The 20,985-nt window shown below is 39.8% G+C and overlaps 1 protein-coding gene and 11 non-coding genes across 12 annotated transcripts; all 12 read right to left on the reverse strand.

The window, feature by feature from the left end:
* Positions 1-430: 430 nt before the first annotated feature.
* On the reverse strand, positions 431-2,659 carry LOC110519910 (pro-adrenomedullin). The gene is made up of 5 exons (XM_036969455.1): positions 2,570-2,659; positions 1,826-2,109; positions 1,531-1,653; positions 878-1,369; positions 431-757 (listed from the first exon to the last, which is right to left on the reverse strand). The coding sequence occupies exons 2-4, from the start codon at positions 2,095-2,097 to the stop codon at positions 1,075-1,077; spliced, it is 690 nt and encodes a 229-aa protein (XP_036825350.1). The 5' UTR covers positions 2,098-2,109; positions 2,570-2,659; the 3' UTR covers positions 431-757; positions 878-1,074.
* Positions 2,660-10,726: 8,067 nt separating this feature from the next.
* Positions 10,727-10,940, reverse strand: LOC118945876. Its single transcript, XR_005041033.1, has one exon. It is a non-coding gene; the product is annotated as a small nucleolar RNA U3 (small nucleolar RNA).
* A 787-nt stretch (positions 10,941-11,727) lies between these two features.
* Positions 11,728-11,943, reverse strand: LOC118945936. Its single transcript, XR_005041089.1, has one exon. It is a non-coding gene; the product is annotated as a small nucleolar RNA U3 (small nucleolar RNA).
* A 787-nt stretch (positions 11,944-12,730) lies between these two features.
* LOC118945838 lies at positions 12,731-12,946 on the reverse strand. Its single transcript, XR_005040996.1, has one exon. It is a non-coding gene; the product is annotated as a small nucleolar RNA U3 (small nucleolar RNA).
* A 787-nt stretch (positions 12,947-13,733) lies between these two features.
* Positions 13,734-13,949, reverse strand: LOC118945937. Its single transcript, XR_005041090.1, has one exon. It is a non-coding gene; the product is annotated as a small nucleolar RNA U3 (small nucleolar RNA).
* Positions 13,950-14,736: 787 nt separating this feature from the next.
* Positions 14,737-14,952, reverse strand: LOC118945938. The gene has a single exon (XR_005041091.1). It is a non-coding gene; the product is annotated as a small nucleolar RNA U3 (small nucleolar RNA).
* A 787-nt stretch (positions 14,953-15,739) lies between these two features.
* Positions 15,740-15,955, reverse strand: LOC118945939. Its single transcript, XR_005041092.1, has one exon. It is a non-coding gene; the product is annotated as a small nucleolar RNA U3 (small nucleolar RNA).
* A 787-nt stretch (positions 15,956-16,742) lies between these two features.
* LOC118945940 lies at positions 16,743-16,958 on the reverse strand. Its single transcript, XR_005041093.1, has one exon. It is a non-coding gene; the product is annotated as a small nucleolar RNA U3 (small nucleolar RNA).
* Positions 16,959-17,745: 787 nt separating this feature from the next.
* Positions 17,746-17,961, reverse strand: LOC118945941. Its single transcript, XR_005041094.1, has one exon. It is a non-coding gene; the product is annotated as a small nucleolar RNA U3 (small nucleolar RNA).
* Positions 17,962-18,748: 787 nt separating this feature from the next.
* Positions 18,749-18,964, reverse strand: LOC118945942. Its single transcript, XR_005041095.1, has one exon. It is a non-coding gene; the product is annotated as a small nucleolar RNA U3 (small nucleolar RNA).
* A 787-nt stretch (positions 18,965-19,751) lies between these two features.
* LOC118945839 lies at positions 19,752-19,967 on the reverse strand. Its single transcript, XR_005040997.1, has one exon. It is a non-coding gene; the product is annotated as a small nucleolar RNA U3 (small nucleolar RNA).
* Positions 19,968-20,754: 787 nt separating this feature from the next.
* Positions 20,755-20,970, reverse strand: LOC118945842. The gene has a single exon (XR_005041000.1). It is a non-coding gene; the product is annotated as a small nucleolar RNA U3 (small nucleolar RNA).
* Between the last annotated feature and the right edge of the window lie 15 nt (positions 20,971-20,985).

The raw sequence follows: 20,985 nt of genomic DNA on the forward strand, positions 1-20,985 counted from the left end.
ATCTCTATATACATAAACTCAAGGTCAAGTAGATAATACTTTATGATTACACAACACATAATAAATTGACCAGATATTTCTGTTACAGTGTCTCTCACCACCATTGATATTGTTTTGAACTGATATTGGTGGTATATGTGAAATTAGTCAGTCAAGAGCATGTTATATGTCCTCCTCTTCTCCTGCTAGGCTCCTGGCCCAGCTCTAGTCCCAGCCTAGTCCAAGGGTTAAGCTCTAGTCCCAGCCCCAGTCTAGTCTAGTCTAGGGGTTAAGCTCTAGTCCCAGCCCCAGTCTAGTCTAGGGGTTAAGCTCTAGTCCCAGCCCCAGTCTAGTCCAAGGGTTAAGCTCTAGTCCCAGCCCCAGTCTAGTCTAGGCTCTAGTCCCAGCCCCAGTCTGGTCTAGGGGTTAAGCTCTAGTCCCAGCCCCAGTCTAGTCCAAGGGTTAAGCTCTAGCCCCAGCCCCAGTCTAGTCCAAGGGTTAAGCTCTAGCCCCAGCCCCAGTCTAGTCCAAGGGTTAAGCTCTAGTCCCAGCCCCAGTCTAGTCTAGGGGTTAAGCTCTAGTCCCAGCCTAGTCCAAGGGTTAAGCTCTAGTCCCAGCCCCAGTCTAGTCCAAGGGTTAAGCTCTAGTCCCAGCCCCAATCTAGTCTAGAGGTTAAGCTCTAGTCCTAGCCCTAGTGCAGTGGTGTGGTTTGGAGCGTCAGTGTTCAACCAAGCCTCTCTTTCTATGCCGCCACAGGGGTGAGAGAATGTCTCCTGAGCTGGGAAAGAGACAGAAGCGTGTCAAGTTCCACAGCTCTGAGAGTGCAGAAGTCACTGCAACACGAATATATACATACACACAGCTATTTTTAGACAACCCCCCCCCCACACACACACACCTTCTTGCGCCCCTCTATCTTCCATCCAGTGGCGTGAAAATTGTTTCCTGCTCCATTGATCTTGTCCATCCTTTTCCCCACGCAGGAAAGGAATGCTCAGGAATAGAACCTCAGTAATATCTCAGCCAGCCCCAAACATTAAAAAAAGTGCTTGATATTCGCTAGATCGACACTCCTCTTCCTGTTCTCTGCCCGTCTCAAGTTTGTCTGAGAGGGATGGCCTGTAGGTGGAGTCCTTGGTTGCACTCTCTGCTGCAGTTCAGTCTCACTCTGCCTGCTTGGAGACTTAGCGTTGCGTAGCGCTGTGGGAGTGACTGTGGGGACCTGCGGCGGCGGCGACCGTAACCCTGTGAGCTGATCTTGTCCTCCGGGGCTCTGTTGACCTTTAACTTGTTGTTGAGGATGTGTAGCCGATGGGCCAGGTCATGTAGGCTGCATGTACCCAGAGAACAGCCTGGTCTTTTCACTGAGGTCACAATGGATCTTCTGGACCTGGAAGAGAAAGAGATCAAAATGAGATAAGAGAAGAAATAGAGATTTCTAAAGATTGACTGAAATGAACTTGACCAAAAACCATTCAAATGTGACCTTTTTATATTAGTAAAAACATAATTTTTTTTTATACACCAGAGTGACCATCATTGAAATAACACCTGGAATGAAATACTGAGGGGTCTGTTTCCTCTCTCTGCCCTGGTCCACTGAGGATCCCTGAGTTCACTGCAGAGCTGCTTTGGAAATCTTCTCTTGTGCGGCTCTGTAACCAGACTCCAAATCTACCACAGAAGAAGAAGAAGAAGAAGAAGAAGAAGAAGAGAAGGCATAATGCAGAAATAACATACTTCCCCCTAGACACATCAAAGACAGAACACACATCCTATCCAATAATCCTGTACACTCTATAGAATTAGACGGTGGCCACCGTTCGTCATTCGTCAATCAGGTTACCTCTTTTTCATGTTGGAGTTGAGGTCAACTTTGGTGCCTTTGACCAGCGGTAGGACTGTGCCTTTGACTAGCGGTAGGACTGTGCCTTTGACCAGCGGTAGGACTGTGCCTTTGACCAGCGGTAGGACTGTGCCTTTGACCAGCGGTAGGACTGTGCCTTTGACCAGCGGTAGGACTGTGCCTTTGACCAGCGGTAGGACTGTGCCTTTGACCAGCGGTAGGACTGTGGCTAGAACACACCCGCAGATGATGATTTGAAGATGCACTTTCATATTGGCTGGAGCCTGCGAATAAGAATTAAAAAAACATGATTTATATTTAGATAGTCTCATTTACTTGTGAGAAAAGGTGAGAAGTGTCTCCTGGCTCCAAAAGTATACCTGGATTATACCATGCTTACATAAGACGGTCCAAAAAGCCGGTTATGTGAACTCTGACCCTCTTCAGTCCCTGGTCATTAATTTGCCCAATATAATATCTGGACAAAAACAGTTTTGAGTATTGGCTAATTTCTCTGTGCTCAGGAATACCATACATTCTACATGGATGAGAGTGACGAGTCATCTCCTTCAGTCTTCTTCTGTAATAACAATATAATAAGAAAATTGCACTGCTGTAGACAGACAGAAAACAAAGATAGCACTGCCTACGTTCCTGCCTTGACTTCAGAGAAAAACTAAATGATCTGATACAAGTCAGAAAGAAAATATACATTCTCAAATTCAAATGGCAGATTTCACTTACCTCAGGCTCAAAACAATTCACTTCACTGGGAGGCTGCCAGTTGCATAGATCTCTCCAGTTACTCCTGGGTGGGTGCTTTTTCTGAGGCTGTAGTTACCTATTTGTCTGAGTGTACACAGTCAACGTGAGAGGCTTTATAGGGGTGGGTGGGAGGGACTTATACCTTATTGACAGTCAATGTGGGAGAGGCTTGTCTATGTGACAACTTTTATTGTACTCATCCTCTCCAACAGACTGTGAACCATGTAATGTAGCAAAGCTATTACAGAACAACAATAGAAACGCAACATGTAACAACATTCAATGATTCTACTGAGTAACACAGTTCATTTAAGGAAATCAGTCAATTGAAATAAATTCCTTAGGCCCTAATCTATGGATTAGGATTCTTCTGTGATCAAAAATATAAACACAACATGTAAAGGGTCCGATGTTTCATGAGCTGAAATAACAGATCCCAGAAATGTTCCATAAGCACAAAAATCTTATTTCTCTCAAATTTTGTGCACAAATGTCTTTACATCCCTGTTAGTAAGCTTTTCTCCTTTGCCAAGATGATCCATTCACCTGACAGGAGTGGCATATCAAGAAGCAGAGTTACAGGCTTAGGTTTTTCCATTTATGTTTTGAGGTTGGACTTTGGCACGTGTAGCCCATTAGCACGTAGGGTGCACCGGTTGGTGTCACCTCCTTAGCCAGAATGTGTTACACCTGTGCTGGTTGCGTCTCTTTAGAGGGAAGATTTTTCACTTGCGCTGCCCAGGTGCTATTTAAGAGTGGCTTGCCCAGTGACCCAGATTTCTTGAGAGATGGGGCGCGTCAATGCCTTTAGTTGGCGTGCCCTATTTGATTTCTAGAAAAACATTTACTTGTCAGATTTTGTTTTCTTTAAGTTCGGTGTGGGTTTTTCTTTTGTTTGCCTCTTCTTTGGCAAATGTATTGGGTGCTCATGGTGAGTGTTTTTGGTTCCAGTTGTAGTTGCTAGTCAACATACACCCCCTAAAACCCCACCTGTTTGTTTTGGTTGTTGTCAGTGACTCTTTGTTAGTTCCCCCTTCTTGCTTGGGAATGTAACAATGGCATGATCATTACACAGGTGCACCTTGTGCTGGGGAAAACTAAAGGCCACTCTAAAACGGGCAGTTTTGTCAAACAACACAATGCCACAGGTGTCTGAAGTTTTGAGGGAGCATGCAATTGGTATGCTAACTCCAGGAACGTCAACCAGAGCTGTTGCCAGAGAAGTGAATGTTAATTTCTCTACCATACGCCACTTCCAACGTCATTTTAGAGAATTTGGCAGTATGCCCAACCGGCCTCACAACCGCAGACCACATGTATGGTGTCCTGTGGGTATGCGGTTTGCTGATGTCAACGTTGTGAACAGAGTGCTCCATACTGGCTGTGGGGTTATGATATGGGCAGTCATAAGCTACAGTTAACGAACACAATTGCATTTGATCAAAGATAATTTGATTTAATTTGCATAAAATAACCGTGACGAGCTCCTGAGGCCTATTGTGAGGCCCATTTTGTGTAAGGTACAGTTTGTGACCAATAGAAGCATAAATTGAAGTCGGAAGTTTAAATACACTCAGGTTGGAGTCATTAAAACTAATTTTTCAACCACTCCACAAATTTCTTGTTAAACTATAGTTTTGGCAAGTCGGTTGGGACATCTACTTTCTACTTTTTTTTTCTAACAATTGTTTACAGACAGATTATTTCACTTGTAACTTACTGTATTACAATTCCAGTGGGTCAGAAATGTACTGTACATACACTAAGTTGACTGTGCCTTTAAACAGCTTGGAAAATTCCATGTCATGGCTTTAGAAGCTTCTGGTAGGCTAATTGACATATTTGAGTCAATTGGAGGTGTAAAAGCCAGACTACGGTTTGCAACTGTACATGGGGACAAAGATTGTACTTTTTGGAGAAATGTCCTCTGGTCTGATGAAACAAAAATCGAACTGTTTGGCCATAATGACCATCATTATGTTTGGAGGAAAAAGGGGGATGCTTGCAAGCTGAAGAACACCATCCCAGCCGTGAACCACGGGGTGCTTGTTCTGGTTTTTTTTTGCTGCAGGAGAGACTGGTGCACTTCACAAAATAGATAGAATCATGAGGAGGTAAAATTATGTGGATATATTGATGCAACATCTCAAGACATCAGTCAGAAAGTTAAAGCTTGGTCGCAAATGGGTTTTCCAAATGGACAATGACCCCAAGCATACTTCCAAAGTTGTGGCAAAATGGCTTAAGGACAACAGGGGTCAAGGTATTGGAGTGGCCATCACAAAGCCCTGACCTCAATCCTATAGAAAATTTGTGGGAAGAACTGAAAAAGCGTGTTTGAGTAAGGAGGCCTACAAACCTGACTCAGTTACACCAGCTCTGTCAGGAGGAATGGGCCAAAATTCACCCAACTTATTGTGGGAAGCGTGCAGAAGTCTACCCAAAATGTTTGACCCAAGTTATACAATTTAAAGGCACTGCTACCAAATACTAATTGAGTATATGTAAACTTCTGACCCACTGGGAATGTGATGAAAGAAATACAAGCTGAAATAAATCATTCTCTCTACTATTATTCCAACATTTCACATTCTTAAAATAAAGTGGTGATCCTAACTGACCTAAAACAGGTCATTTTTACTAGGATTAAAATATCAGGAATTGTTAAAAACGGAGTTTAAATGTATTTGGCTAAGGTGTATGTAAACGTCCGACTTCAATTGTATCTGTATTTCCAGTCATGTGAAATCCATAGATTAGGACCTAATGAATTTTTTTTAAATGGACTAATTTCTTCATATGACATGTAACTCAGTAAAATCAATGAAATTGTTGCGTGTTGCATTCATCTTTTTGTTCATTATAATGTTTACATTCTGTCATAAGGAGCACATGTTCAACTTCATAAAAAAACACGCATGTCAAATGGTCCCGTACAGTCAAAATCATGTTTTTAATCAAATTAGATGATATTTGGATGAAACCAGATCAAAGTAGGATGACCAAAAATCACTATTGATGAAGTTTGATCATAAAGTGAGTGGTCCCCTGTCCCATGTCAAACACGTGCATTCAGGGAGGGTTATTAATACAGCATCCTTATGTGTGCAGCAGGGAGTGGCAATTGAACATTTCATTTGTTGAAACATTTCTAGCCCGTCTATCTGTGGGTAACAGAGTTGACATGTTATGCTCAATCAACCCTCTCAATTGTCGATCACGAAACACAGAAAATGACCCAAAACGGTAGAACCAGCTCAACCACTATTTAACTATTAGATGTTCAATGTTTCTTTTGAAAAAAAAATATTTAAGAAGTTTCAACATATTAAAACGAGAATTCTGTTTATGTAACAGGGTTGACCTTAACATCTCCAGAAATGACTTTGTCAAAGCTACAAAATAACCAGGACTTTACACTTATGGTGAAAACAAAGTATTTTGGGGGTTAAGTGGGTTAACAGAGGGACATGTCAAAACGCTGAATTTTGGTACTTTAGTAAGTCTTTATTCATATTGAAAATCTGATTTATTGACTTCTCTATGTGGTCGATAGTAAAGGGCACTTAATTTAATATATTAGGCTTTTAAAATTACATATTGGTGCACAATTTCTCTTAAAATATCAAAGGGATGCAAAAACCACTCATTTCGTGGAACGCCCCATATACAGTATGAGAGTGACATTCATATTGACACCCAAATAAGTACCACTTTTTTTTACAGGCCACTCATTGTCGTCAGTTTTCACACCAAAAAAACCGAATTGGACTGTTTCTGCCTTGTAACTTGTAACTGGTAATTTCTGTGTTACATGTGACAGAGCTCTGACTATAAGTTCATTGCCACTGAGTCAGGAAATGGTTATGAGCCAGAGGGATAAGGCTTTAGTCTGACCCCAACTATTTGACCCACCTACACATTCTCGCAGTATTCAAGGAATGTTCATTCAAGCTATTTCCAATACCAGTTTTTAGAACCAGATGTCAATTATAGGCCTATTTTAGGATTCAGCACAAACTTAAACTCATTACTGCTCAGCAAAAGTCATTGTAAGGCCGGGATTTAATCTGATCGTGCTTTGTCTGCAATAGATTTTGTAAGGCAATGTTCACAAATTCGCAGAGACCACATAAACAATAAACGCTGCATATTTCGGCTCAATCGGAAATCACCTTTCAATGGTTCATTATCCAAATCCAGTGGGACTAAATCTGGGCTAAACCATAAATTGTTTGGGATACCCAACTGATGATTGGCTCTCGGTTGCAGAAGCATGCTGTGATGGTCTCATTTTTTATTCACTGCAATTAAAAACATTGGTTTTGATTGCCAATCTGTGCTCATGCATAGAACACTCATACACAGAACACTCATGCACAGAACACTCATGCACAGAACACTCTTGCACAGAACACTCTTGCACAGAACACTCATACACAGAACACTCATACACAGAACACTCATGCACAGAAAACTCATGCACAGAACACTCATACACAGAACACTCATGCACAGAACACTCATGCACAGAACACTCATGCATAGAACATTTTAATCATTTTGTGATCCATCCCATTCTTCTGAAGCAACCTCAGGTCTTAACAACCTGCCACATAGTTCATCTAATTAGTCAAAGACTAAATAATCCAGAAGTTAGTAATCTGAAGTCAAGCAATGTCTCAGAAATATATATTTTTATTTATATATATACATTTTATTAGAATTAGCCCTAGTCTTGACGTAATTTAAGATGTATTATGATTCAGAGTTAGTCAGACTTTTTCAGACAACACTCACTGCAACATGTCCAGAATTTAAAATAGGCAGTTCATTTTCTGTGGTTATGACAACGGCACGTTAAGTGCTCTATTACGTACTGTGGATGTATTTTAAACAGGCGATAAGAAGCGGTGAACGTGCCAAATGAGATGCATGGCCAGTCTACACAGTTTCCACTAAATAAAAGTGATTTGAAACCAAATTGCATGCACTTCGTTTCTAAAATGTGGAGATGAAAGAAATTTAGAAAGAAATGCTATTGCTTATTTCAATAGGCTGTATTGTGCATGACAAATTCAATTTACTCAATCAATCAATCAATCAATCAATCAATCAATCAATCAAATGTATTTATAAAGACCTTTGTACATAAGCAGTTGTCACAAAGTGCTCCACAGAAACCCATCCCAGAATTATTCTGTTGAACAAGGCAGCGTAAATTTAAGGCAAGCCAATGTGTTCACTAGTCATTTGCCCAAAGTTGTTGAAAATATTTTAGTTGCATTTTGGTGGGCATACAGTACCAGTCAAAAGTTTGGACACACCTACTCATTAAAGGGCTTTTCTTTATTTTAACTATTTTCTACATTATAGAACAAGAGTGAAGACATCAAAACTATGAAATAAGACATATGGAATCATGTAGTAACCAAAAAAGTGTTTAACAAATCTAAATATATTTAATAGTAGCCACCCTTTGACTCGATGACAGCTTTGCACACTTGGCATTCTCTCAACCAGCTTCATAAGGCAGTCACCTGAAATGCATTTCAATTTACAAATGTGCCTTGTTAAAAGTACATTTGTGGAATTTCTTTCCTTCATAATGTGTTTGAGCCAATCAGTTGTGTTGTGACAAGGTAGGGTGGAACTTTGAAAATTTCTTCAAGTGCAGTCGCAAAAACCATCAAGCGCTACAATGAAACTGGCTCTCATGTGGACCACCACAGGAAAGGAAGACCCAGAGTTACCTCTGCTGCAGAGGATAAGTTCATTAGAGTTACCAGCCTCAGATATTGCAGCCCAAATAAATGCTTCACACAGTTTAAGTAACAGACACATCTCAACTCTCAGCATCAACTGTTCAGAGGAGGCTGCATGAATCAGGCCTTCATGGTTGATTTTCTGCAAAGAAACCACTACTAAATGACACCAGTAAGAAGAAGAGACTTGCTTGGGCCAAGAAAAACAAGCAATGGACGTTAGACCGGTGGAAGTATGTCCTTTGGTCTGATGAGTCCAAATGTAAGATTTCTGGTTCCAACTGCTGTGTCTTTGTGAGACGCAGAGTAGGTGATTCCCATCGTGAAGCATGGAGGAGGTGGTGTGGGGGTGCTTTGCTGGTGACACTGTATGTGATTTATTAGAATTCAAGGTACACTTAACATAGCATGGTTACCACATCATTTTGAAGCGATACACCATCCCATCTGCTTTGCGCTTAGTGGGACTATCATTTGCTTTTCAACAGGATAATGACCCACCACACCTCCAGGCTGTGTAAGGGCTATTTGATTAAGAAGGAGAGCGATTGAGTGCTGCATCAGGTGACCTGGCCTCCACAATCACCCGACCTCAACCCAATTGAGATGGATTGGGATGAGTTGAACCGCAAAGTGAAGGAAAAGCAGCCAACACATACTCAGTATATGAGGGAACTCCTTCAATACTGTTGGAAAAGCACTCCAGGTGGAGCTGGTTGAGAGAATGCCAAATGTGCAAAGCTGTCATCAAGTCAAAGGGTGGCTACTTTGAAGAATCTAAAATCTAAAATACATTTTGATTGGTTGTCATGCCTATGTTTGCTAATCTTGCCAATGAAAAAAAATATTCAAGTAATTGCCAATATCAGTGGATTTTGTGATGAATGAGCTATCTGATTCAATGTATGATGGAGTTGAGTTTGTCTTTTTGCCCAAAATGTCATTTAAGATGCTCCAAAGCTTTTTACTATCATTCTTTAAATCTTTTTTCTTTGTTTCATAATATAGTTTCTTTTTCTTTTGATTCAGTTTAGTCACATGATTTCTCAATGTGCAGTATGTTTGCCAATCTGTTGTGCAGCCAGACTTATATCCCATTCTTTTACCTCATCCCTCTCAACCATACAATTTTTTAATTCCTCAACAATCCATGGGGACTTAATAGTTTTACAGTCATTTTCTTAATTGGTGCATGCTTATTAGTAACTGGAATAAGACATTTCATAAATATGTCAAGTGCAGCGTCTGGTTGCTCCTCATTACACACCACAGACCAGGAAATATTCTTTACATCATCAACATAGCAATCACAACACAACTTATTGTATGACCTCTTATACAGTATATTTGGCCCAGCCTTTGGAACTTTGGTTTCCCTAAATATGGCTACTATGTTGTGATCACTACATCCAATGGATTTGGATACTGCTTTAAAGCAAATGTCTGCAGCGTTGGTAAAGATGTGATCAATAAAATGGTTGATGATTTAACTCCTGTGCTATTTATAACTACCCTGATACAGTAGGTTGACTGATAACCTGAACCAGGTTGCAGGCACAAGTTACAGTTTAAAGCTATTTCTTGAGTGGGAAGTTTAAGTCCATATTTAAATCACCCAGAAAATATACCTCTCTGTCGATATCACATACATTATCAAGCATTTCACACGTTATCCAGATACTGACTGTTAGCACTTGGTGGTCTATAGCAGCTTCCCACAAGAATGGGCTTTAGGTGAGGCAGATGAACCTGTAACAATATTACTTCAATATTATTTAACATGAGAACAATTTTAAGATTTACAGGAATGTGGTTCTGAATATAAATGGCAACACCTCCACCATTGGCATTTCTATATTTTCTGTAGATGTTATAACCATGTATTTCTACCACTGTATCATCAAAGGTATTATCTAAGTGATTTTCAGAAATTATGAATGTCATCTGTTACAAGCAAATTATTGATGTCATGAACTTTGTTTCTTAAGCTACATATGTTAATGTGGGCTGTTTTTAGCACTGTTCTGAGATGTTTGATTATTTTCATTGGTTTACTGGGAAGCCTAGCAGAAGTAGACATGCTGATCTTAATTATGTTAGTGCAGGGTGAGATGCACACCGCCTCAGGGCTAACAGTATAACGCTGGTTCATAGGCACATAATTACAGCATACAATAAATGTAGAATCAGCAGAGGCATTCAGGGCAGTTAGAGCGACAGAAATTAGGTCACTTACATTGGATATTCCAACATCCCCGGGATAATGTACATTTGCTGAAGCATTACGACAACGGTAGGGATTAACTGCTCTGATCTGGTTTTGGGTCATTGATAAGTCATTGTGTCAACACAGTAAATAACTAATAAAATGATCGCTGAAAGTATAGTTTTCATTCATGTTCATTGAAGAACAAGGAACAGTCATCAAAGGTGGAAGAAAAATGAGCAAAGTCATTTCTAGCCACCAGATTCATGCTCTGAATGGGAATATCTTGAATCGTCATCATGGATAGAGAGATCTACCAATTTAGACATACATTTCTCAAGTAACGCACTATAGAAATGATCCCTGAAAGTATAGTCTTGGTGCATACGTTGTTGTGATCAAGGTGGAGCATCTTGAAAAGAGCATTTGCACCACTGGTTTGTGTTGTATTCTCAGCATCAACAGTTGTTGCAATCAAATTATGTTAATTATGGAGAATTGCTAGGTTTCTCAATTGAGAAAAATGGTCAGCGATGCTGGTTGCCAACAGGTAAAATATGACCTAATGTTGATGGACAGCCATCCATATTTCAAAGCTGGTTATTTGTGTTGAATTCTACCCCCTTTTAAACATTGTGTGTTTTAGCTATAGACGTATGGCTTGTACCATCAGATTCGTCTCTGTCTTCTGCATCCAGTGTTACCAAGAGTTAGTATGTGTGATTAACGGGGGCTGAGATAGAGCTGTGTTTGTGAGACAAAGACGGATTCCGAAGGTGCCCAGGCCCGGGTCTTTTTTTTACAGAAACATCTGTAGAGTCAGAAAGGTTTGAATTACAAACTACTAAAAGCTATCTATGAAAAGCTGAGACTCTATCGAACATGCACATGTAACATGTTTTGCTCTATGACGCTCACAAGCTACCAAAAAGTTGTTAGAAAGTACAAGGTTCTTCTACGTATGAAGGTCAAAGGTTGTCCTGAAAGGAAAATTTTAAAACTCCTCATTTTGAAGCAAAATATAAGGGCTGGACATGGAGATCAACGAAAGCCAGAAAACTGAAAAGATTATTGCTGGGGTCTCAGGACTGATTCAAAAGGTTTTATTTTACTAACGATAAGGATTTGGGAGACATTTCAGTAGCTTTTATTGTACATGGTTATCATCCACTCAGAACATATTCCCTTCATCCAAGTTCATTGAAGAACAAGGAACAGTCATCAAAGGTGGAAGAAAAATGAGCAATGTCATTTCTAACCACCAGATTCATGCTCTGAACGGGAATATCTTGAATCGTCATCATGGATAGCGAGATCTACCACTTTAGACACACATTTCTCAAGTAACGCACTATAGAAATGATCCCTGAAAGTATAGTCTTGGTGCATAAGTTGTTGTGATCAAGGTGGAGCATCTTGAAAAGAGCATTTGCACCAGCGGTTTGTGTTGCATTCTCAGCATCAACAGTTGTTGCAATCAAATTATGTTAATTATGGAGAATTGCTAGGTTTCTCAATTGAGAAAAATGGTCAGCGATGCTGGTTGCCAACAGGTAAAATATGACCTAATGTTGATGGACAGCCATCCATATTTCAAAGCCGGTTATTTGTGTTGAATTCTACCCCCTTTTAAACATTGTGTGTTTTAGCTATAGACGTATGGGTTGTACCATCAGATTTGTCTCTGTCTTCTGCATCCAGTGGTACCAAGAGTTAGTCTGTGTGATTAACGGGGTCTGAGATAGAGCTGTGTTTGTGAGACAAAGACGGATTCCGAAGGTGCCCAGGCCCGGGTCTTTTTTTTAAAGAAACATCTGTAGAGTCAGAAAGGTTTGAATTACAAATTACTAAAAGCTATCTATGAAAAGCTGAGACTCTATCGAACATGCACATGTAACATGTTTTGCTCTATGACGCTCACATGCTACCAAAAAGTTGTTAGAAAGTACAAGGTTCTTCTACGTATGAAGGTCAAAGGTTGTCCTGAAAGGAAAATTTTAAAACTCCTCATTTTGAAGCAAAATATAAGGGCTGGACATGGAGATCAACGAAAGCCAGAAAACTGAAAAGATTATTGCTGGGGTCTCAGGACTGATTCAAGAGGTTTTATTTTACTAACGATAAGGATTTGGGAGACATTTCAGTAGCTTTTATTGTACATGGTTATCATCCACTCAGAACATATTCCCTTCATCCACGTTCATTGAAGAACAAGGAACAGTCATCAAAGGTGGAAGAAAAATGAGCAAGGTCATTTCTAACCACCAGATTCATGCTCTGAACGGGAATATCTTGAATCGTCATCATGGATAGCGAGATCTACCACTTTAGACACACATTTCTCAAGTAACGCACTATAGAAATGATCCCTGAAAGTATAGTTTTGGTGCATAAGTTGTTGTGATCAAGGTGGAGCATCTTGAAAAGAGCATTTGCACCACCGGTTTGTGTTGCATTCTCAGCATCAACAGTTGTTGCAATCAAATTATGTTAATTATGGAGAATTGCTAGGTTTCTCAATTGAGAAAAATGATCAGCGATGCTGGTTGCCAACAGGTAAAATATGACCTAATGTTGATGGACAGCCATCCATATTTCAAAGCCGGTTATTTGTGTTGAATTCTACCCCCTTTTAAACATTGTGTGTTTTAGCTATAGACGTATGGGTTGTACCATCAGATTCGTCTCTGTCTTCTGCATCCAGTGTTACCAAGAGTTAGTCTGTGTGATTAACGGGGGCTGAGATAGAGCTGTGTTTGTGAGACAAAGACGGATTCCGAAGGTGCCCAGGCCCGGGTCTTTTTTTTACAGAAACATCTGTAGAGTCAGAAAGGTTTGAATTACAAACTACTAAAAGCTATCTATGAAAAGCTGAGACTCTATCGAACATGCACATGTAACATGTTTTGCTCTATGACGCTCACAAGCTACCAAAAAGTTGTTAGAAAGTACAAGGTTCTTCTACGTATGAAGGTCAAAGGTTGTCCTGAAAGGAAAATTTTAAAACTCCTCATTTTGAAGCAAAATATAAGGGCTGGACATGGAGATCAACGAAAGCCAGAAAACTGAAAAGATTATTGCTGGGGTCTCAGGACTGATTCAAGAGGTTTTATTTTACTAACGATAAGGATTTGGGAGACATTTCAGTAGCTTTTATTGTACATGGTTATCATCCACTCAGAACATATTCCCTTCATCCAAGTTCATTGAAGAACAAGGAACAGTCATCAAAGGTGGAAGAAAAATGAGCAATGTCATTTCTAACCACCAGATTCATGCTCTGAACGGGAATATCTTGAATCGTCATCATGGATAGCGAGATCTACCACTTTAGACACACATTTCTCAAGTAACGCACTATAGAAATGATCCCTGAAAGTATAGTCTTGGTGCATAAGTTGTTGTGATCAAGGTGGAGCATCTTGAAAAGAGCATTTGCACCAGCGGTTTGTGTTGCATTCTCAGCATCAACAGTTGTTGCAATCAAATTATGTTAATTATGGAGAATTGCTAGGTTTCTCAATTGAGAAAAATGGTCAGCGATGCTGGTTGCCAACAGGTAAAATATGACCTAATGTTGATGGACAGCCATCCATATTTCAAAGCCGGTTATTTGTGTTGAATTCTACCCCCTTTTAAACATTGTGTGTTTTAGCTATAGACGTATGGGTTGTACCATCAGATTCGTCTCTGTCTTCTGCATCCAGTGTTACCAAGAGTTAGTCTGTGTGATTAACGGGGGCTGAGATAGAGCTGTGTTTGTGAGACAAAGACGGATTCCGAAGGTGCCCAGGCCCGGGTCTTTTTTTTACAGAAACATCTGTAGAGTCAGAAAGGTTTGAATTACAAACTACTAAAAGCTATCTATGAAAAGCTGAGACTCTATCGAACATGCACATGTAACATGTTTTGCTCTATGACGCTCACAAGCTACCAAAAAGTTGTTAGAAAGTACAAGGTTCTTCTACGTATGAAGGTCAAAGGTTGTCCTGAAAGGAAAATTTTAAAACTCCTCATTTTGAAGCAAAATATAAGGGCTGGACATGGAGATCAACGAAAGCCAGAAAACTGAAAAGATTATTGCTGGGGTCTCAGGACTGATTCAAGAGGTTTTATTTTACTAACGATAAGGATTTGGGAGACATTTCAGTAGCTTTTATTGTACATGGTTATCATCCACTCAGAACATATTCCCTTCATCCAAGTTCATTGAAGAACAAGGAACAGTCATCAAAGGTGGAAGAAAAATGAGCAATGTCATTTCTAACCACCAGATTCATGCTCTGAACGGGAATATCTTGAATCGTCATCATGGATAGCGAGATCTACCACTTTAGACACACATTTCTCAAGTAACGCACTATAGAAATGATCCCTGAAAGTATAGTCTTGGTGCATAAGTTGTTGTGATCAAGGTGGAGCATCTTGAAAAGAGCATTTGCACCAGCGGTTTGTGTTGCATTCTCAGCATCAACAGTTGTTGCAATCAAATTATGTTAATTATGGAGAATTGCTAGGTTTCTCAATTGAGAAAAATGGTCAGCGATGCTGGTTGCCAACAGGTAAAATATGACCTAATGTTGATGGACAGCCATCCATATTTCAAAGCCGGTTATTTGTGTTGAATTCTACCCCCTTTTAAACATTGTGTGTTTTAGCTATAGACGTATGGGTTGTACCATCAGATTCGTCTCTGTCTTCTGCATCCAGTGGTACCAAGAGTTAGTCTGTGTGATTAACGGGGGCTGAGATAGAGCTGTGTTTGTGAGACAAAGACGGATTCCGAAGGTGCCCAGGCCCGGGTCTTTTTTTTACAGAAACATCTGTAGAGTCAGAAAGGTTTGAATTACAAACTACTAAAAGCTATCTATGAAAAGCTGAGACTCTATCGAACATGCACATGTAACATGTTTTGCTCTATGACGCTCACAAGCTACCAAAAAGTTGTTAGAAAGTACAAGGTTCTTCTACGTATGAAGGTCAAAGGTTGTCCTGAAAGGAAAATTTTAAAACTCCTCATTTTGAAGCAAAATATAAGGGCTGGACATGGAGATCAACGAAAGCCAGAAAACTGAAAAGATTATTGCTGGGGTCTCAGGACTGATTCAAGAGGTTTTATTTTACTAACGATAAGGATTTGGGAGACATTTCAGTAGCTTTTATTGTACATGGTTATCATCCACTCAGAACATATTCCCTTCATCCAAGTTCATTGAAGAACAAGGAACAGTCATCAAAGGTGGAAGAAAAATGAGCAATGTCATTTCTAACCACCAGATTCATGCTCTGAACGGGAATATCTTGAATCGTCATCATGGATAGCGAGATCTACCACTTTAGACACACATTTCTCAAGTAACGCACTATAGAAATGATCCCTGAAAGTATAGTCTTGGTGCATAAGTTGTTGTGATCAAGGTGGAGCATCTTGAAAAGAGCATTTGCACCAGCGGTTTGTGTTGCATTCTCAGCATCAACAGTTGTTGCAATCAAATTATGTTAATTATGGAGAATTGCTAGGTTTCTCAATTGAGAAAAATGGTCAGCGATGCTGGTTGCCAACAGGTAAAATATGACCTAATGTTGATGGACAGCCATCCATATTTCAAAGCCGGTTATTTGTGTTGAATTCTACCCCCTTTTAAACATTGTGTGTTTTAGCTATAGACGTATGGGTTGTACCATCAGATTCGTCTCTGTCTTCTGCATCCAGTGTTACCAAGAGTTAGTCTGTGTGATTAACGGGGGCTGAGATAGAGCTGTGTTTGTGAGACAAAGACGGATTCCGAAGGTGCCCAGGCCCGGGTCTTTTTTTTACAGAAACATCTGTAGAGTCAGAAAGGTTTGAATTACAAACTACTAAAAGCTATCTATGAAAAGCTGAGACTCTATCGAACATGCACATGTAACATGTTTTGCTCTATGACGCTCACAAGCTACCAAAAAGTTGTTAGAAAGTACAAGGTTCTTCTACGTATGAAGGTCAAAGGTTGTCCTGAAAGGAAAATTTTAAAACTCCTCATTTTGAAGCAAAATATAAGGGCTGGACATGGAGATCAACGAAAGCCAGAAAACTGAAAAGATTATTGCTGGGGTCTCAGGACTGATTCAAGAGGTTTTATTTTACTAACGATAAGGATTTGGGAGACATTTCAGTAGCTTTTATTGTACATGGTTATCATCCACTCAGAACATATTCCCTTCATCCAAGTTCATTGAAGAACAAGGAACAGTCATCAAAGGTGGAAGAAAAATGAGCAATGTCATTTCTAACCACCAGATTCATGCTCTGAACGGGAATATCTTGAATCGTCATCATGGATAGCGAGATCTACCACTTTAGACACACATTTCTCAAGTAACGCACTATAGAAATGATCCCTGAAAGTATAGTCTTGGTGCATAAGTTGTTGTGATCAAGGTGGAGCATCTTGAAAAGAGCATTTGCACCAGCGGTTTGTGTTGCATTCTCAGCATCAACAGTTGTTGCAATCAAATTATGTTAATTATGGAGAATTGCTAGGTTTCTCAATTGAGAAAAATGGTCAGCGATGCTGGTTGCCAACAGGTAAAATATGACCTAATGTTGATGGACAGCCATCCATATTTCAAAGCCGGTTATTTGTGTTGAATTCTACCCCCTTTTAAACATTGTGTGTTTTAGCTATAGACGTATGGGTTGTACCATCAGATTCGTCTCTGTCTTCTGCATCCAGTGGTACCAAGAGTTAGTCTGTGTGATTAACGGGGGCTGAGATAGAGCTGTGTTTGTGAGACAAAGACGGATTCCGAAGGTGCCCAGGCCCGGGTCTTTTTTTTACAGAAACATCTGTAGAGTCAGAAAGGTTTGAATTACAAACTACTAAAAGCTATCTATGAAAAGCTGAGACTCTATCGAACATGCACATGTAACATGTTTTGCTCTATGACGCTCACAAGCTACCAAAAAGTTGTTAGAAAGTACAAGGTTCTTCTACGTATGAAGGTCAAAGGTTGTCCTGAAAGGAAAATTTTAAAACTCCTCATTTTGAAGCAAAATATAAGGGCTGGACATGGAGATCAACGAAAGCCAGAAAACTGAAAAGATTATTGCTGGGGTCTCAGGACTGATTCAAGAGGTTTTATTTTACTAACGATAAGGATTTGGGAGACATTTCAGTAGCTTTTATTGTACATGGTTATCATCCACTCAGAACATATTCCCTTCATCCAAGTTCATTGAAGAACAAGGAACAGTCATCAAAGGTGGAAGAAAAATGAGCAATGTCATTTCTAACCACCAGATTCATGCTCTGAACGGGAATATCTTGAATCGTCATCATGGATAGCGAGATCTACCACTTTAGACACACATTTCTCAAGTAACGCACTATAGAAATGATCCCTGAAAGTATAGTCTTGGTGCATAAGTTGTTGTGATCAAGGTGGAGCATCTTGAAAAGAGCATTTGCACCAGCGGTTTGTGTTGCATTCTCAGCATCAACAGTTGTTGCAATCAAATTATGTTAATTATGGAGAATTGCTAGGTTTCTCAATTGAGAAAAATGGTCAGCGATGCTGGTTGCCAACAGGTAAAATATGACCTAATGTTGATGGACAGCCATCCATATTTCAAAGCCGGTTATTTGTTTTGAATTCTACCCCCTTTTAAACATTGTGTGTTTTAGCTATAGACGTATGGGTTGTACCATCAGATTCGTCTCTGTCTTCTGCATCCAGTGGTACCAAGAGTTAGTCTGTGTGATTAACGGGGGCTGAGATAGAGCTGTGTTTGTGAGACAAAGACGGATTCCGAAGGTGCCCAGGCCCGGGTCTTTTTTTTACAGAAACATCTGTAGAGTCAGAAAGGTTTGAATTACAAATTACTAAAAGCTATCTATGAAAAGCTGAGACTCTATCGAACATGCACATGTAACATGTTTTGCTCTATGACGCTCACAAGCTACCAAAAAGTTGTTAGAAAGTACAAGGTTCTTCTACGTATGAAGGTCAAAGGTTGTCCTGAAAGGAAAATTTTAAAACTCCTCATTTTGAAGCAAAATATAAGGGCTGGACATGGAGATCAACGAAAGCCAGAAAACTGAAAAGATTATTGCTGGGGTCTCAGGACTGATTCAAGAGGTTTTATTTTACTAACGATAAGGATTTGGGAGACATTTCAGTAGCTTTTATTGTACATGGTTATCATCCACTCAGAACATATTCCCTTCATCCAAGTTCATTGAAGAACAAGGAACAGTCATCAAAGGTGGAAGAAAAATGAGCAATGTCATTTCTAACCACCAGATTCATGCTCTGAACGGGAATATCTTGAATCGTCATCATGGATAGCGAGATCTACCACTTTAGACACACATTTCTCAAGTAACGCACTATAGAAATGATCCCTGAAAGTATAGTCTTGGTGCATAAGTTGTTGTGATCAAGGTGGAGCATCTTGAAAAGAGCATTTGCACCAGCGGTTTGTGTTGCATTCTCAGCATCAACAGTTGTTGCAATCAAATTATGTTAATTATGGAGAATTGCTAGGTTTCTCAATTGAGAAAAATGGTCAGCGATGCTGGTTGCCAACAGGTAAAATATGACCTAATGTTGATGGACAGCCATCCATATTTCAAAGCCGGTTATTTGTGTTGAATTCTACCCCCTTTTAAACATTGTGTGTTTTAGCTATAGACGTATGGGTTGTACCATCAGATTTGTCTCTGTCTTCTGCATCCAGTGGTACCAAGAGTTAGTCTGTGTGATTAACGGGGTCTGAGATAGAGCTGTGTTTGTGAGACAAAGACGGATTCCGAAGGTGCCCAGGCCCGGGTCTTTTTTTTAAAGAAACATCTGTAGAGTCAGAAAGGTTTGAATTACAAATTACTAAAAGCTATCTATGAAAAGCTGAGACTCTATCGAACATGCACATGTAACATGTTTTGCTCTATGACGCTCACATGCTACCAAAAAGTTGTTAGAAAGTACAAGGTTCTTCTACGTATGAAGGTCAAAGGTTGTCCTGAAAGGAAAATTTTAAAACTCCTCATTTTGAAGCAAAATATAAGGGCTGGACATGGAGATCAACGAAAGCCAGAAAACTGAAAAGATTATTGCTGGGGTCTCAGGACTGATTCAAGAGGTTTTATTTTACTAACGATAAGGATTTGGGAGACATTTCAGTAGCTTTTATTGTACATGGTTATCATCCACTCAGAACATATTCCCTTCATCCACGTTCATTGAAGAACAAGGAACAGTCATCAAAGGTGGAAGAAAAATGAGCAAGGTCATTTCTAACCACCAGATTCATGCTCTGAACGGGAATATCTTGAATCGTCATCATGGATAGCGAGATCTACCACTTTAGACACACATTTCTCAAGTAACGCACTATAGAAATGATCCCTGAAAGTATAGTTTTGGTGCATAAGTTGTTGTGATCAAGGTGGAGCATCTTGAAAAGAGCATTTGCACCACCGGTTTGTGTTGCATTCTCAGCATCAACAGTTGTTGCAATCAAATTATGTTAATTATGGAGAATTGCTAGGTTTCTCAATTGAGAAAAATGATCAGCGATGCTGGTTGCCAACAGGTAAAATATGACCTAATGTTGATGGACAGCCATCCATATTTCAAAGCCGGTTATTTGTGTTGAATTCTACCCCCTTTTAAACATTGTGTGTTTTAGCTATAGACGTATGGGTTGTACCATCAGATTCGTCTCTGTCTTCTGCATCCAGTGTTACCAAGAGTTAGTCTGTGTGATTAACGGGGGCTGAGATAGAGCTGTGTTTGTGAGACAAAGACGGATTCCGAAGGTGCCCAGGCCCGGGTCTTTTTTTTACAGAAACATCTGTAGAGTCAGAAAGGTTTGAATTACAAACTACTAAAAGCTATCTATGAAAAGCTGAGACTCTATCGAACATGCACATGTAACATGTTTTGCTCTATGACGCTCACAAGCTACCAAAAAGTTGTTAGAAAGTACAAGGTTCTTCTACGTATGAAGGTCAAAGGTTGTCCTGAAAGGAAAATTTTAAAACTCCTCATTTTGAAGCAAAATATAAGGGCTGGACATGGAGATCAACGAAAGCCAGAAAACTGAAAAGATTATTGCTGGGGTCTCAGGACTGATTCAAGAGGTTTTATTTTACTAACGATAAGGATTTGGGAGACATTTCAGTAGCTTTTATTGTACATGGTTATCATCCACTCAGAACATATTCCCTTCATCCAAGTTCATTGAAGAACAAGGAACAGTCATCAAAGGTGGAAGAAAAATGAGCAATGTCATTTCTAACCACCAGATTCATGCTCTGAACGGGAATATCTTGAATCGTCATCATGGATAGCGAGATCTACCACTTTAGACACACATTTCTCAAGTAACGCACTATAGAAATGATCCCTGAAAGTATAGTTTTGGTGCATAAGTTGTT

This window comes from Oncorhynchus mykiss, chromosome 30 (genome assembly GCF_013265735.2).
Source record: "Oncorhynchus mykiss isolate Arlee chromosome 30, USDA_OmykA_1.1, whole genome shotgun sequence".
Lineage (NCBI taxonomy): Eukaryota > Metazoa > Chordata > Actinopteri > Salmoniformes > Salmonidae > Oncorhynchus > Oncorhynchus mykiss.

Coding starts and splice junctions, on each gene's coding strand:
- LOC110519910 (XM_036969455.1), bottom strand. CDS start 2,097: ATGAAAGTGCATCTTCAAATCATCATCTGCGGGTGTGTTCTAGCCACA. Junction 1,654..1,825: donor AACTCCAACATGAAAAAGAG/GTAACCTGATTG, acceptor CTTCTGTGGTAG/ATTTGGAGTCTGGTTACAGA. Junction 1,370..1,530: donor CCCTCAGTATTTCATTCCAG/GTGTTATTTCAA, acceptor TTTCTCTTCCAG/GTCCAGAAGATCCATTGTGA.